Source organism: Equus caballus, chromosome 17 (assembly GCF_041296265.1).
Source record: "Equus caballus isolate H_3958 breed thoroughbred chromosome 17, TB-T2T, whole genome shotgun sequence".
In the NCBI taxonomy this organism is placed as follows: Eukaryota; Metazoa; Chordata; class Mammalia; order Perissodactyla; family Equidae; genus Equus; species Equus caballus.
In genome coordinates, this window is record NC_091700.1 from 31,981,774 (window position 1) to 31,997,015 (window position 15,242).

At 39.2% G+C, this 15,242-nt stretch overlaps 1 protein-coding gene across 12 annotated transcripts in view; it reads right to left on the bottom strand.

Annotated features, from left to right (window-relative positions):
• Positions 1-15,242, bottom strand: part of DCLK1 (doublecortin like kinase 1) — a 324,115-nt gene that overhangs the window by 36,299 nt on the left and 272,574 nt on the right. For all 12 annotated transcript variants that reach the window (XM_070239519.1, XM_023621506.2, XM_023621510.2 and 9 more), the window contains 2 exons: positions 13,013-13,159; positions 136-269 (listed from right to left, as the gene is read on the bottom strand). In XM_070239519.1, coding sequence (XP_070095620.1) covers positions 136-269; positions 13,013-13,159 — 281 coding nt within the window. The remainder of the gene's footprint in view (positions 1-135; positions 270-13,012; positions 13,160-15,242) is intronic.

Consider the following 15,242-nt stretch of genomic DNA (forward strand, 5'->3'; position numbering starts at 1 on the left):
AAAAAAAAAGAGTGAAAGAAATCTGATAGCTAATTCTGTTTGGATGGGACAGAGCAGTGTTATTTCTCCCATTCTTGAAGCCGACTAGTTCTTTTGCAAGCACGGCACTTCAATAAACACACAAGAAGCATTTACCCAGTCTCTGCAATGATTTCTGGAGCCACATATGTTGGGGTGCCACAGACTGTGTATAGGGGGCCGTCGACAATGGTGGCCAGTCCAAAGTCGCCCAGCTTCAGTGATTTGCTGCCATCTTGGTGCTCGTACACCTAAAGTAAGAGTAAAAAGTGAAATCTCTTAAAACTAAGAGCTCGAAAGCTCTTTTCCAAAGAAAGGAGGGACATCATGGTTTCAATTTAATGTATTCATCATAAAGTAAAAAAAAAATCAGGCAATTATGCAAGGAGATACATACAAGAATATCTTTCTTTAGGTTACTGCAGACTGGAAACATTGTGAACAAGCAACAAACGGAAATTCATTACACAAATTACTTCATTCATAAATTGTACATTCATTCATACAATGGGATGCTACAAGACCATTAAAATGGTGATGTGGGTTTATGTTTACTGAAATAAATTATGTTTGGGAAGTGAGGACAGCAGTTTTCAAACTGGTTTGCATAAAACATCTATTAAAGAAAAAAATACATAACGAAGAAAAATGTCTGAAAGAGCAGTGTTGGTGCGTCCGCCTCTGGGTGGTAAGATTACAGGAGATATTTTTTCCTTTTGCTTATCTATATTTGACGTTTTCTACAATTAAAATTGATTTGCATGATACAGTAAAATACAGAAAAGTATCTAGTGTAGTATCTCCAATGGATAAAAATAATTACCTCTTCATTTAAATATATAAGAAGCTTTAAAAATGCAGTTTTTTAGTAACTGAATGAAAAAAAATCTACAAGTATATTAAAATAGTTTTTTTTCAGTGTCCCATATTTCCAACAAGACCTATTTACATTTTTTTTTATTAATAATTGAAAGGGATATTAACATTTCATTTCACCTGTGGCAATTTGGAAAGATTTATCAGGTGCAGAGTCAGCATTCTGTCCAGGTTTCCTTATTAAGGCAGTAAAAGTCTCCAGTCTTTCACTCAACAAATCAAGAAAAGGACACATGTGACCTCTGGCAGGTATTTTTACCGCTTTAATTCTAGCCCATGATCAAACCAAATGGATCTGCTCTAAAAAGTATCCCAAACGACTTCTATTATTTCAAAGAAACGATGAAAGGGCATTCAGAATTCCAATTCAGTGCCCTCCATTGGAATCAATAAGATAAAGAAAAGGAAAACCACAGTAAAAGGCTAGTATTCCCAGAAAAGGCAGTTGCCAGGAGATGCCTCAAGGAAATGGCAAAGTTTTCCATGTACATAAAAATAATTCATCCAGCAAGTTGAGGCCTGCATGTTCTTCTGTTGTTGCTCTCGGATCATCTGTACTTGCTACAGTGGTCTGAACCTCTTGCACAGCAAGGCACACCTCCACACATCAGGGGTGCGCTACTGTTCACACACCCTGTCTGCCTTCCTTTGGAAAAAGTAGATTAACGTCTCATTTCACTGGAACATAAAGTGCAGATGTTTGGCCAGCTAAGCTGCAGCATCAGCAACGATCATTTGGATCTAACTGTTTTGGCAGAGGCAGGCAGTCAGATCCTCCTCTCTGGAGAGACTGTGTCTTTTCTGGGCAGAAAATATTCTTTCACATTTTCTCCACCCTCAGAATATGCAGTCCTCCTTCTAAGGGCTTGACCACGATCAAGTCTGGGCTGCCCACGGGCAGGCATGCAGAGGCTTGTGGGGTCACCTGCACTTGGGTTGTTAGGGCAAAGACAGCCATATGTCCCTCACAGATGTGGCTTTGCCCAGTTGTCATCTGGGATGGACACTGTCCTCCCTACTTTAGTGACACAGCCGTGCAGCCCTGGTCAGCATGAACAAGTCTGAGTTAGGAGCTTTGAGGCATCTGAATCTCATCCCCAGCGTAAATGTTCTCAGGCCAAAGAAATCTTTCAATTGTTGTCTTAGCACGTCAGCTACTCTGAACATCCAAATGACAAGCAAATGTTTTTCATGAAAAGAAATTTGAGATGGAAACATCTAGTAGATCATCTAACTTATTTCCCAGACAGAGCAGAATTGTTTACTTCCTTAATTCCATTTTGTTACCAACAACCTTTCCAAAATGCAAAATAATCGCTCACTTTGATGTTCTGTTAGGTCCAAACATTCAGGGTGCATGTTTTGTGAGGTTCTGCAGATTTCATCTACACAACTCCATTTATACAGGAATTTTGCGGCTTTTTTCTAAACATACTATGTATAATCACCTAACTCTATTCAAAAGTTGGACAAAAACAGATGTTGGCAGATCCAATGACAAGTCACATTTTGGTTCTGAATATGGCCATGCAATTCTCTTACATGTAGCAAGGGTTTATTTTTGAGCATCTATATCTTAATAGGAATTCCATCTCACATATAGCCATATGCCAATTTTATTTAATACAGCTGAGCACTAAAGTTCAAAGTTTGAATAACTAAGGGAAAAAAAGCACTAAAAAACTGACCTAAAATAAATAAAATGAGGATTACCCAAAAGTAATAATATTTCTAAAAGAAGTCAACATCGTTTAAATAAAATACATAGAATCCATCATTTTAATGTTCTTTTTATTTCTCTTTAATCTCTTCTCCAATGTTCCCCCCTTTTTTTGTTTTGAAAACCATATAGCAGAATTTTCAGGAACATAAAGAGATTTAAAGTGATGCTTAGGAGAGACACTAAGAGCTTAGCAACAAAGACCTAACCCACGTATGTAATTGAAGACATTTCTAGACCCAAGTACATTAAAAATGCTCCAGCAAAATGTTTTTGCAGGTGAATACATGTCCAGGCCCCTCGTTTGGAATTCTGTTTAACTTACTGTCACGCAGGGCAGGAAACAAGGTTGCTTTGGGTTTTTCTCTGTCAACACTTTGGGAGAAGGATACAGAAGAATATATTCCAGTGCTTTGTCTCCTCCAATGGGAGAGAGCCTTTCCTAAGCGGCATAATGAGCTCACCTCACCACTGGGGCGCAGTGCTAGCTCCTGCTGCAACCTGAGCTGGGCTCACCCTTCTCCCTCCCCGAGCCAATTACAGAGGGGCATGAGTGAGGCTATTTGCATATGTAATTAAACCTTGGTTAAAATCACAGATTGCTAAATACATCTGCTTCACACACACACACACACACACACACGCTCCTCACAAAACCATCTCCAGAAAGTATTTTCCCAAATGGCAGCTATAAATTCACTTTGAACTAAGTTTTTAATTAAAAGTTAGGAATCACAAAAGCCTCTAACAAGTTCACATTTAAAATGCCAAGTCCTTGGTTTCTAGCACTCTGAATCGGTTCTGACTTTGTTCTCAGCATGTCTCCTCAGCTTGACCACCTTTCAGGAAGGACAGCAACACGCCGCAAGGATAGACTTGGCCAGCCTGATCCAGCCAGCGGGGTTCTGATGGATGAAGAACTTTTGCTACAACGGTATTTTAAAGCCTCCATAAAACGTGACCCACACAAGCAGTGGGAGTACATTAATTGTCAATCAAAGAGTATTCACAACATGAGATATGATTTAATGTTCATCCCAGGCCCTTTAAATACTATAGATGTTCCCCCACATTTTGAACACTGAGGGGCTATTAAAGAGACGGGGATTAGTGCAAATTACCCAGTACGTAGTGCTTTCACTGTTCTAACTAAGCAATAAAACTGTGTAATTGTACAACACTAATTGAATGCAGCTACACATAATTGTGGGCTGCCATATGTATCCTATTACCATAAAGACTGTCAGTGTTTTGTAAGCTCCTCTTGTGATCATTGCAGATGGCTACAGTCAGAGAAGTTGTTCTCTAGGGTTTATTATATGGCTATAAAGACATCCCATGATTTGACAGACTAAATGCGTTAAATGGCAATAATTATGAAAAAGGTTCCAATTAAAAGCTGAAGGCAGGTCCCACCAAGAATAGATATGGGAAAAGGTCAGGGATGTAGGTTTTTGGCACACTGGTATTTTACACAGGACTTTTCTTTTTAAAGAAGACTTTGATTTTTGTTTCTTTTTCATTTATTTGGGGTTTCACAGTAGCCGTAACTTGCTGAACAGTAGATGTTTGGGCATATGCCTGATTTCCCTTGGATTAGAAATTGAGACCATTTGGGAAAGCTATTTGAAAAAATAAAAGATTTAATATAGAGTCATAAAATGCAGCCGGTGGCCATAAAATAATATGAAAATTCACAGATAACCTGACCCCCTGTCAAATGGTTTCTGAGATTCCCATAATAAAGAACTAAAAGCTGACTAACATAACAGATGTGTTGGAACAAACATAATTCTCAATGTTGCTACAAATTTAAGGATAGCCCCATTGAAATGCTGGCTAATGAATCATTAGTAACCACCGAAATATTTTTCACAGAGGAGCACAGTAGGTACTGAAAATTATTTCACCAAATAGAATTGAACAAAAAAGGCATGAAATCGACAAAGCCATGAAAAAAAGTTAATTTACTTTTTAACAAATATGGTATCCCTCTAAAAAGATATTGATTTTCCTCCAGCCATGGTATATGGCCTTTACGATGCTTTCTGAGGAAAATAGATTAAATTTAAATCTTTAACCTTTAAGACATGAAGTATAACAACATTTGTGCAGGGAATTATTTTACAAAATGCACTTCATGGTCCACATACTTTAGAATTAAACCTCCTGGAAAAAAAATTAATTCTTAAGAAAACCAAACCCATTTTATACCCACATGTAAAATCTTTATGAAATAAAAAGGTAAGTGAAACAACGAAAGTTGCATAGAATCCAGAAGAGGGATAACAGCATTAGAGGAAAAAATGAAACAGCTTTTCAAAGTATTCCACGAGAGATATCTGGAAAGATGGAGAAGTGACTGGAAGCTCTCAGAAACCTGATTCTCATCCTCACCTTAAAACAGTCACGAAACTATCTAAAAAGGAGTTCTATGCAGCTGCAGTGAGAGACAAGAAACATGCACATTCCAGATTCTGTGAGCAACTGTATATCCTAGGATTTTGCTAAAACTGTGGGAACTCAAAATCATTGCCATTTAAAAAAATTGTATTACATTTTCATCACACAAGTAATATCCAATATGTCATTGTATGAAAATTAGAAAAGACAGATAATAACACTGGGAAAGGAATTAAACTCACCTATAATCTTGACACCTAGAAATAACCATTGTTAACATTTTGGGGGATGGACTTCCAGAGCTTGCTTTCTCTCTCTTTCCTGCTTTTCTTTTTCCACTGGACAATATATCCTGAATGTTTTCCCAGTTGGATAAGCACATATCTACATCATGATTTTCAGTGGCTGCTGGATTTCCATTGTATGGATGCACCATATTGATAATCCCAACAACTACCACGACTGCCATTTATTGAGAAGATGGGATGTACCAGGCATTGTGTTGAAACTTCACAATCACTGTCCCATTTGATCTTCACAACAATCCTATTAAGTAATCTTATTGATATTTTACAGATGAGAAAATTGAGCTTCAGAGATGTTAAGTAACCTGCCCAATGTTACACAGCTAACAAGAGGCAGAGCTAGAACTTAAGCTCAGTATAGCTAAGTCCATGATTCTAACCACTATGCCCTCCTGTCTCCCCATCATGCCATTATTTAACTGCTCAGTGCCCTGAGATAAGTTGTTTCTATATATTTTTTTCATACTAAAAAACCCTGAGATGAACATCCCTATATATGTATACATATCTGTTTTTTTCTTTAGGTTACATTTCTAGAAGTAGAATTACTTGGTCACAGGGTACATATGTTATTTAGGGCTTCAGTTATATGTTACCAAATTACCTTTCAGAAAGGTTCTATCTAGTTACTCTTCCACCAATACATATAAGATGATTGGTCTCCTCATAACTTTGCCAACAATGTACATTACTATTATTATTATTTATCTTTGATAGCCCAATAAAGCAATGTCATTATTATTATTATTATTTTTCGTGAGGAAGATTGGCCCTGAGCTAACATTTGTGGCAATCTTCTTCTATTTTGTATGTGGGACACCACCACAAAATAGCTTGATGAGCGGTGTGTAGGTCCATGCTGGGGATCCGAATCTGTGAACCCCAGGCTGCTGAAGTGCAACATGCAAACTTAACCACTATGCCATCAGGCCAGCCTCAGGCCATGTCATTTTTAATGAAATAAACGATATTATTTAAGTTCTTAATGACAGAAGGGATGAGTAGTAGAGCAGACAGATGTAGACAAACCAAAGGGACATCCTCCTCTCTTACTTCATGTCTTTTCTGTGTTGGAATCACAGATCCTTGGGGAAGGGCCCTCAGTAAATGCTTAGCAGAGTAACTGGCACATTATTGTATTAAATAATGTTTGGAGAAATGTTGTTTTTCTTCTGTTTTCCCTCAACTTTTATCCAAATTCAGAGAGCAGATTTTTTTTCTAAACACCTACGAAAAACAATCATTCAGTTTCTGCTTGAACATTTTCAAGGACCACAATCTACCTGTAATAAAGGCCATTTAATTCTGAAACAGGTATAATTGTTAGAAAGTTTTATCTTACGTCAGTCTCAAATCTCTCGCCCCTTAATGCCTTCTCTTTAGTTTGAGTTCAGTGCTCTCCAATATGGCAGAAAAACATTTTCCCATCTTCCATTTAGCAGCCATATTCACTGAGAGCTACTATGCTCCACTTTCTCCACCCCTTCTGTGGGCTCAACTTAAGGCCCCTGACATGATGTATTCAGGTCCCTCACCAGAGGGGTGATGTGGTTATATAAGCAAGGTGGAGGACTCTCTTGACGGCGATAGTCTTTCAGTGAAAGAAGTCTAAGGAGGAGTCTTGGTATTTTTAGCAGTCACGTCACACTGAGGCTCACACTGAACTTACGGTCAACTAACAGTCTTTTGACCCCGTAAGGCCAAGTTTTCCCATTTCTGTTTTTCCACAATGATTAATAAAACAACTACACCAAAACCACTTAGTCCACAGGGATTTATTTTTATCTCTTGTTAAATTTTATCTTAACTGATTTTAGACCTTTATAGAGCCAAAGATATTTTTGGATGTCAATTCTGTCATTTGGTAGAATACATCTTCATTTCAAGTCACTAGTAGTGCTGATTAGAGTGGAGCTAGTAACAGACTCCTGTGAGATCCCTGGCTCCCTTCCTTTGGGTGATCCCCAATCCATTAATCAACACTCTGGTGGCTCAAGTTCATAGTACAGTGGACTGACTACAAATCCACTCAACTATGTTTTTGTCTATGAAGTCTAGATATACTCTGTCTGGGGCACTTGCCTTGTCTACCAGTGTAGTTAGCTATCCTATCACAAAATAGATTTATTTTGGCATTATGAGTCATGGGATTAAGGCAGAAGGAAATTCATTATCTTTTGAGGTTGGTGTTGGCTTGAACTGGAAACTAAGAAAAGCTGAAGCACAACCTATGGTCATCACTTAGGGAAAACAGGATAGCTTATTACTAGACACAATCCACTTAATGAAACTGCGGATCAGGAGCTACACATGCCATTTTGATGGGCAGCTAGAAGCAGGCACAAATACCTAGACACAGAGTTTCTAAAGAAAAATTTCTGACCAAGACAGGCAGTTTCTCTTAGAAACTGCTTTCTCCCAGAGAGTATTAGGGAGCTGGGAAGGAAAAAGGCTTCTGAACATAAACTTTTATATTTCAAGAAAATTACTGTGCTTATTTCTGGAATCTAATAAAACTAGTGAAGTAAGTTATATTTTTGCCAGTAAAGACTTTAATTTTCCTAAAGAAGTGGCATCTGTGTATATATTTTAAAAGACCCTCTCAGCCCAGAAATAAATCCACACCTATATGGTCAATTAATCTATGACAAAGGAGGTAAGAATACACAATGGGGAAAAGACAGTCTCTTTAATAAATGGTGTTGGGAAAACTGGACAGAATGGAACTGAACCGCTTTCTTACACCATATACAAAAATAAACTCAAAATGGATTCAAGACTTAAATGAAAGACCTGAGACCATAAAACTTCTAGAAGAAAACACAGATATTAAACTCTTTGACATTCGTTTTAGCAATATTTTTTTGGATATGTCTCCTCAGGCAAGGGCAACAAAAGCAAAAATAAACAAATGAAGCTACAGCAAACTAAAAAGCACAGTGGGGAAACCATCAACAAAACGAAAAGGCAACCTATTGAGTGGGGGAAGATATCTGCAAATGATATATCTGATAAGGGGTTAATATCCAAAATATACAAAGAACTCATACAACTCAATATAAAAAAACCAAATAATCTGATTAAAAAATGGGCAGAGGACCTAAATAGACATTTTTCCAAAGAAGACATACAGACAGCTACCAGACACATGAAAAGATGCTCAATATCACTAATCATCAGGGAAATATAAATCAAAACCACAGTGAGATATCACCTCATACCTGTCAGAATGGCTATTATGAAAAAAACAACAAATAACAAGTGTTGGCAAAGATGTGGAGAAAAAGGAAACCTTGTGCACTGTTGGTGGGATTGCAAATTGGTGCAACCACTATAGAAAATAGTATAGAGGGTCTTCAAAAAATTAAAACTAGAACTACCATATGATCTAGCAATTCTACTTCTGGGTATTTATTTATCTGAAGAAAACAAAAACACTTATTTGAAAAGATATCAGCACTGCATGTTCATTGCAGCATTGATTACAATAACCAAGATATGGAAGCAACCTAAGTGTCCATCAACAGATGAATGGATAAAGAAGATGTGGTATATATAGACAATGGAATATTAGCCATAAAAAAGAATGAAATCCTACCATTTGTGACAACATGGATGGATCTAGAGGGTATTATGATAAGTGAAATAAGTCAGAACAATAAAGAATACAGTATTATTTCACTTATATGTGGAATCTAAAAAAACAAAACAAATGAACAAACAAAAGAAAACAAACAGACATAGATACAGAGAACAAATTGGTGGTTGCCTGAGGGGTAGGTGGTGGGGAGAAGGGCGAAATAGGTGAAGGGATAAGAGGTACAAACTTCCAGTCATGAAATAAACAAGTCATGGGGATGGAACGTACAGCATAAGGAATACAGTCAATAATATTGTGATAGCTTTGTATGATGACAGATGGTTACTAATCTTAGCAGGGTGATCATTTTGTAATGTATATAAATGTTGAACCATGTTTTAAGCTGAAATCAATACAATATTGTATGTCAACTATACTTCAATTAAAAAAATAAATTAATTAAAAAAATATATAAATAAAAGTCCCTCTCAGCTCCTTGGAAGAAACACAGGCTGCCCCTGATGATCTTTGCTGCCAAGGGTATAAGCTTGCCATCTAGTGGTGACTTATGTGAACTGAAGGCAGTTGATCTTAGTTTTTTTTTTTTTTTGAAAAAAGCAAAAGGTTCCTTTTAGTCATAAACTATCACGGCACAGACACATACACGCACACACAATGGTCCCACTGTACTTTCTCTGCCCACCCAGTGAAGTTTAGACTGAGATCAACGTGAGTCTTCAATGTAACAGATGAATTGAGAAATGGCTTGGACGTGTCGCATTGGGTCTGTCCTCTATTCTGTGAAGAAGTATCACTCATTCACTCTGTCATCTCATCCACCCTCTCATTCACCTGTCACTTGTCCATATGGACCATTAAGCACCAGGTCTGACAAAGCAAACAGCCCCCCCCCACACACACACACATATAAAGTCACTGATATGATTACCTTGTGAAAAAAATCTTAGTAATGACACAGTAATAAAATTATAAGAAGTATTTTTGTTGGGTCAGGTCCCAGTTTTCACCTACAATGTGGCTGGAAACATCACTGTAAATCAAATCATATTTTCTCATTAAAATGCTTTGACCTGACCAACTACTTAGGCTTAAATAAATCATTCCTATGATCAATATAGATCCTTAAAGACAAGTTACAATATTTTTATATTGTTCTATAAGAATTAAAAAGACAAAGTTCTAAAAGTTCTGTATATGCAATGATACTACAATAAAGTGAAATCTATACCTGAATTAGACATTTATAAATAATCCTTTGCTAGTTATAACAAACATTAACACTTGAACAGCAAAAATCTCATCAGCAGCGTAACACTTCATAGGGTTTTTTGAGGTCTCTTAATAAAACAATAATGCAAAGCATGCATGAGGCCTTTTTATTTATTTGGTAAGTTTCTCCGTAGTAAGAAAATGGATTCAAAATCTTTACATTCAAACTATCCTAGCACTTTTCAAACAGTCTGCAGCTCTACGTTTTGCCACGAGATGGCAAATCCATGCATGGGAAAATCGTAAAATTTTAAAAGCAATGTCAAAAAAAGATGAGAGATGATTTTTACAACACATAATATTATTGTTAAACAGTTTTATTTTTAGGAATAATTTAATTTTTATTACAAATCAAGGGGAAATAAAAAGGAAGGTAACTAATAGTTACATGTTATCTCTTTATCTTCATAAAATCCCCTTAAAGGAGGCTCAGAGGAGTTAAGTAACTTGTTCAAGGTCACAAGACAAGCCAGTGGAAGAGTAAAGCACTTGGTTTTGAACTTCGTCCGTCTGACTATAAATCCTGATATGTGAATGTGTGCCTCCCACGACAGTGCTCTCATTTCCACACAGAGGTCAACAGAATGTGAAATTAACAGAGGTTTCCAGTGCAATTACCAGTGTCACCCTAATTTTGTTAAACTTATTCTATTCTCCTATTTTATCCTATAACAGATTTATCCCGCAAAACTCATCGACCCTTAACACTCCCTATAGTAAGAAATTACTATACTAGCAAAGTAGAAGTAGTTTAGTTTTTCATATATATATTTTAAACTTATATTATGAGTGACCACAATGGTGTGTATTTAATATTCTTAAATGAGGAAAGAAAGAAAAAAGAAAACTTTTTTCTTTCTGGGTAATTTAAAATGTTTGAAAGAGCACAATACTTACAAAGTATCCTGCAAATTGTAATTTTAGTAAAAGTACACTGCTCTGTGATCACTGATGGCATTTACAGAAACACATAATGCTCTGGTGAGACGCAAGTGAACAATGGGTACACAAAATTGAACTGCAAAAAGGGGAAGGGAAATAAAACTTTAATTTTCAGTCACTGAATTTTCGGAGGCTAGAGAAGATTTTAAACAAAGGCCCAGTTGTAAGTCTGTTCCCCTGAGACAATCCTGCATAATTCAGGACACAGGAATAATGAGCGCAGACGAGAGAAAATGGCTGCAGTTTATGGAGGCGACTATGCAGAAGAGAATGTTCAGGCTACTTCGGAGATGTGGAATTTGAGGGGCAATTAAATCAGAATTCTGTTTGACCTCAGCTGCCTTCATTAGCCAGCAGCTACAAGATTACTAACATAATTGCAACTAACTAATTGCTCGTGTATTTATTTCTTGAATGGCTATTTTTCCTTCTTGAATTTCAGCTCCATGAAGGCATGTCTCTCTGTTCTCTGCACAGTACCTGGCACAGGGCATGCACGCACGCAATAAAGCTCTCTCCCTAATTCACAGCTCTCTGTAGTCTAGTGTTTAAAAACTTGGACTTTGGACCAGGGCAGAGTGAGAGTGAGATCTTGGCTCTTCCTTTTCTGAGTTGTTACAGCCTTGAGCAGGTCTTTTAACTTCTAAACACCCAGGTTTCCTTACCTCTCAGATGGGCCAGTAATAGAACTTACGCCACATGGTTGTTGTGAGGATTAAATGAGATGAGCATAAAGCCCTCAGCACAGGGCACACGGAGGTGGCGCTCCATAACGGAGGATCTCAGACTTTATTGGGTGCTGGGAGCTGGGTTGCTCATCTCATTTTAAACTTGAGTGTTCATTCAGACCATGTGGGGAGCTGGCTGCAGTGTAGACCTGCACCCTGTCACCAGTCACCAGATTCTGATTTGGCAGGGCTGGAGGGAGGCTCAGAAATTTGCATTTTTAACAGGCATCTGGGAGTAATTCTGATGCAGGGAGTCTGGACCACCCTTGGAGAAATACTGCTTCAGAAAGAGAGTCCTCAATTCCCAGATTTCTGAAGAGATGGACAAAGTAATAGTTACCCATAATACATGACACTTGGGGTTGGATAATGAAAGTAAAAGAAGAACTAGCATCTTGGGGGTGGGGGAGATTGAACAGATTTCATTAAAATTCCAGCTTGAATAGGCAGAAAATTATGTTACTCCCATGTTCACCAGTGACACATCCCAGATGCCCGGTCTCTGTCTCTTCAGTTCTTTCCAATACTGTCCCCTTAACAACTGGACCTGGAGGGGATCCTCACTGGCTTGCCTGCAGAACTAGCACTGTTTCCCCAGAGAGATGAAGTTTGTGAACAGCAAACTAATTGTCATAAAGGGGGTAAGAATGCCTCTGATTTTTAAAATCAGTCTTTATCATGATTATTTTTATGCTGAGGGGCTGGGGCCTTTAAAACTCATTTTGCTTTATTCTCTTAGCTTAGATCATATTATTGGGATGTACATTTGGGAGACTAAGAGAAAGTCTAAAGGGGCTTCCTGTTTTTTTTTTTTCCAAGTACAAACTTTCTAACATAAAAGTGCTGTATCTATCTTGGCCTACCCCAAGGTATTAACAGCCGCCCCAGATTTCCTGAGCTCTCTTCCCAGCCCTGCCTCAGGTTTTTCCTTGCTGGTAAGTCAAGTGCTCCTAATGGCACAGTAACCCTTATAGATCAAATTAAAAGACTGGTTTCCAGCTAGTCACTGAAGGCCAGCTGGAAGCTAGCCTTTAAGGTAATCTTTCTAAAAAAGAAAGAAAAGCAAATAGAAAAGAAAAAAAGAGAAATACTCAAATTCACTCATGAGTGCTTGGAACTCCAGATGCCCTGAAGTGGGAACTCCTCTTACCAGCAAGTTCTCTGGCTTGATGTCGCGGTGGACGATGTTCAGGCTGTGCAGGTATTTGATGGCGCTGGCCAGGTTGTACAGCATCCCACTGGCGTCTCGCTCAGTGTATTTGTTAGTGGAAGTAATAGCATCAAAGAGGTCTCCTCCCTAAGAAGAGAACAGCAGGAGGAGCAGCACATTATAACAGATGGTCCAATGGGGCCGCCTGGAGAGGCGACTGACAGACTCCAAAGGAAATGAAGAACACAGGCAGGATCTTTGAGCGCCTGGGGATTTCCCTGCCACTTCCCTCTCAAAGCCTCAGAGACTTTATGGTGACTTCTCTCTCTACTGTGAAAGCCAGCGATATTTCCTCCAGAGCTCTAAGGAAAAAGCAGGATGAGGATGCTCTGCCCTCAGACAGGCAGCCATTTCCACAGGCCCCGGCCAGGGAAGACGGGTGGAGTCGCGTCTCCAGGGCAGAGGCCTTGTGACACCTGGGTGTCCTGGTGGCACGTGCTACACGCCTCATGCCAACTGCCAGAGGAAGTTCAAATTCATAATCCTAAACCTCCCCAAATGAGAAACAGGCAATACTGCAAACTGCCCCCTCAGCAAAACGTTCTGCTGCCTTGTGAAATGAAGACACACACACAGCCAGTTGCCTCCACTCTCCAGAGTTAGCTCTCCTGGAGTGCGCACAGTGTTTTCTTTTTCAATAAAGTGCTTCTTTGTAAGGAAGAGAGAAAAGGACCAGAAACTGTCATTCCAAAGATAAGAGAGAAAGAGAGGGAGGAGGCTGGAGAAATTTCAAAGAAAGTTTTCTAGGACCATTATTCATCTGAACTTTTGTTTCCCTTCTTCTCGGCTAATTTATTATTATCTGGTGAAACAGAATGATTTTAGGCTCCAATTTTAGTTGCATGGATTTGAAACCCTTTCAGAGAACTTGGGTCTGATGTACTAACGATGTTTGCATCATTCTCGCATACAATGCACCGAACAGCAGAGCACAGTAGCCAGTTGTGTTTGCCTGTTATCTACGGTGGTAAAGGACTTAATGTTTCTTTTTAAGTAGCAAAAGCACAACACGGCACTTAAGCTGACAACACTCAGACCTCACTGCTGGGCCTGGCCCTCTGTTACCCTGTATAATCTCCACTTGGGTGGCTTCTCCCACTGGCCATTAGCCTCAGTAATCCCCAAAGTGTTTAAACACATATATTTTTTTTCAAAATGAACACTTTCTCTCTCAACTTCCTGCTTCTCTCTCAGGCAAGTCTGCTATAAGTGGGTTTTCAGGTTGTTTCCATGCCACCCCAGGGGGCAGGCTTATCACAGTGGTGTATGTGAACAGCACCCCATGTAGTAGTACGTGTGTGGGGCTCTATACAGTGACCTGCAAAGACTCCACCACTGTCCCAGTTATCGAGGCTCCAGGCTTCCTATAATCTCATTTCTTCTTCATCCTCAGAGGAGCAGTCAACAAACCCTACCAGTCTTTCCTTTAAGGCACGCCTCATACACTGCCTTCGGGGCCACCCCACTCCACCAGCTGAGTGAAGGTTCTTGCTGTATCACCCCTGGATTGTTGTCACATGGCCTCACAACCTGCACTGCTTTCTCGCGCTCTTTATCCAAAGTGTCCTGTGTACTGACTGTTACCTTCCCATGTGGCATGTGGATATCTTCTTTCTCTCTTCTACAAATCAGTGTCTCTTTCCCATGGCTTCCAAGTTCTGCCCTCAACCTTCATTCCAACTGTCTAATCTCATCTCCTGCCACTACCCAGACCAGCTACCTTGATGCTCCAGGTAGGATATTTCTTCCCTGGTCACCAAAACAAGCCAAAATCACTCTGCACTCCAAACCTGTCCTCATGAGAGCCCCCTTCCTGGAATGTCCCCTCTACACCCTTTGTCTTTCTAACTCCTGTTGATCCCCTAGAGCCTGGCTGCAGGGCCACCTGCTCCACAAGGCCTGCCTTCCTCTGAACACACAAGCGGTCTGCCTGTGAACACCTCTGCAGGCAGAAGTCTAAAGTCCTCTTCTCAATAATTACGGAATTTCACTCTTAATAACTATTACCTCACTGTTTCCTGGAATACAGGCCTTGTTTATTCCATAGCTTCAGGCACTCTGGCACAGCACAGGACTCAGGGTTTGAGAAGCACAACTTTAGCTAAGTTTCTCAGGGAGAATGTTATAGTGTTACTGGCTCTTAGCTACTATCAGCCCTGATATTGGTTCC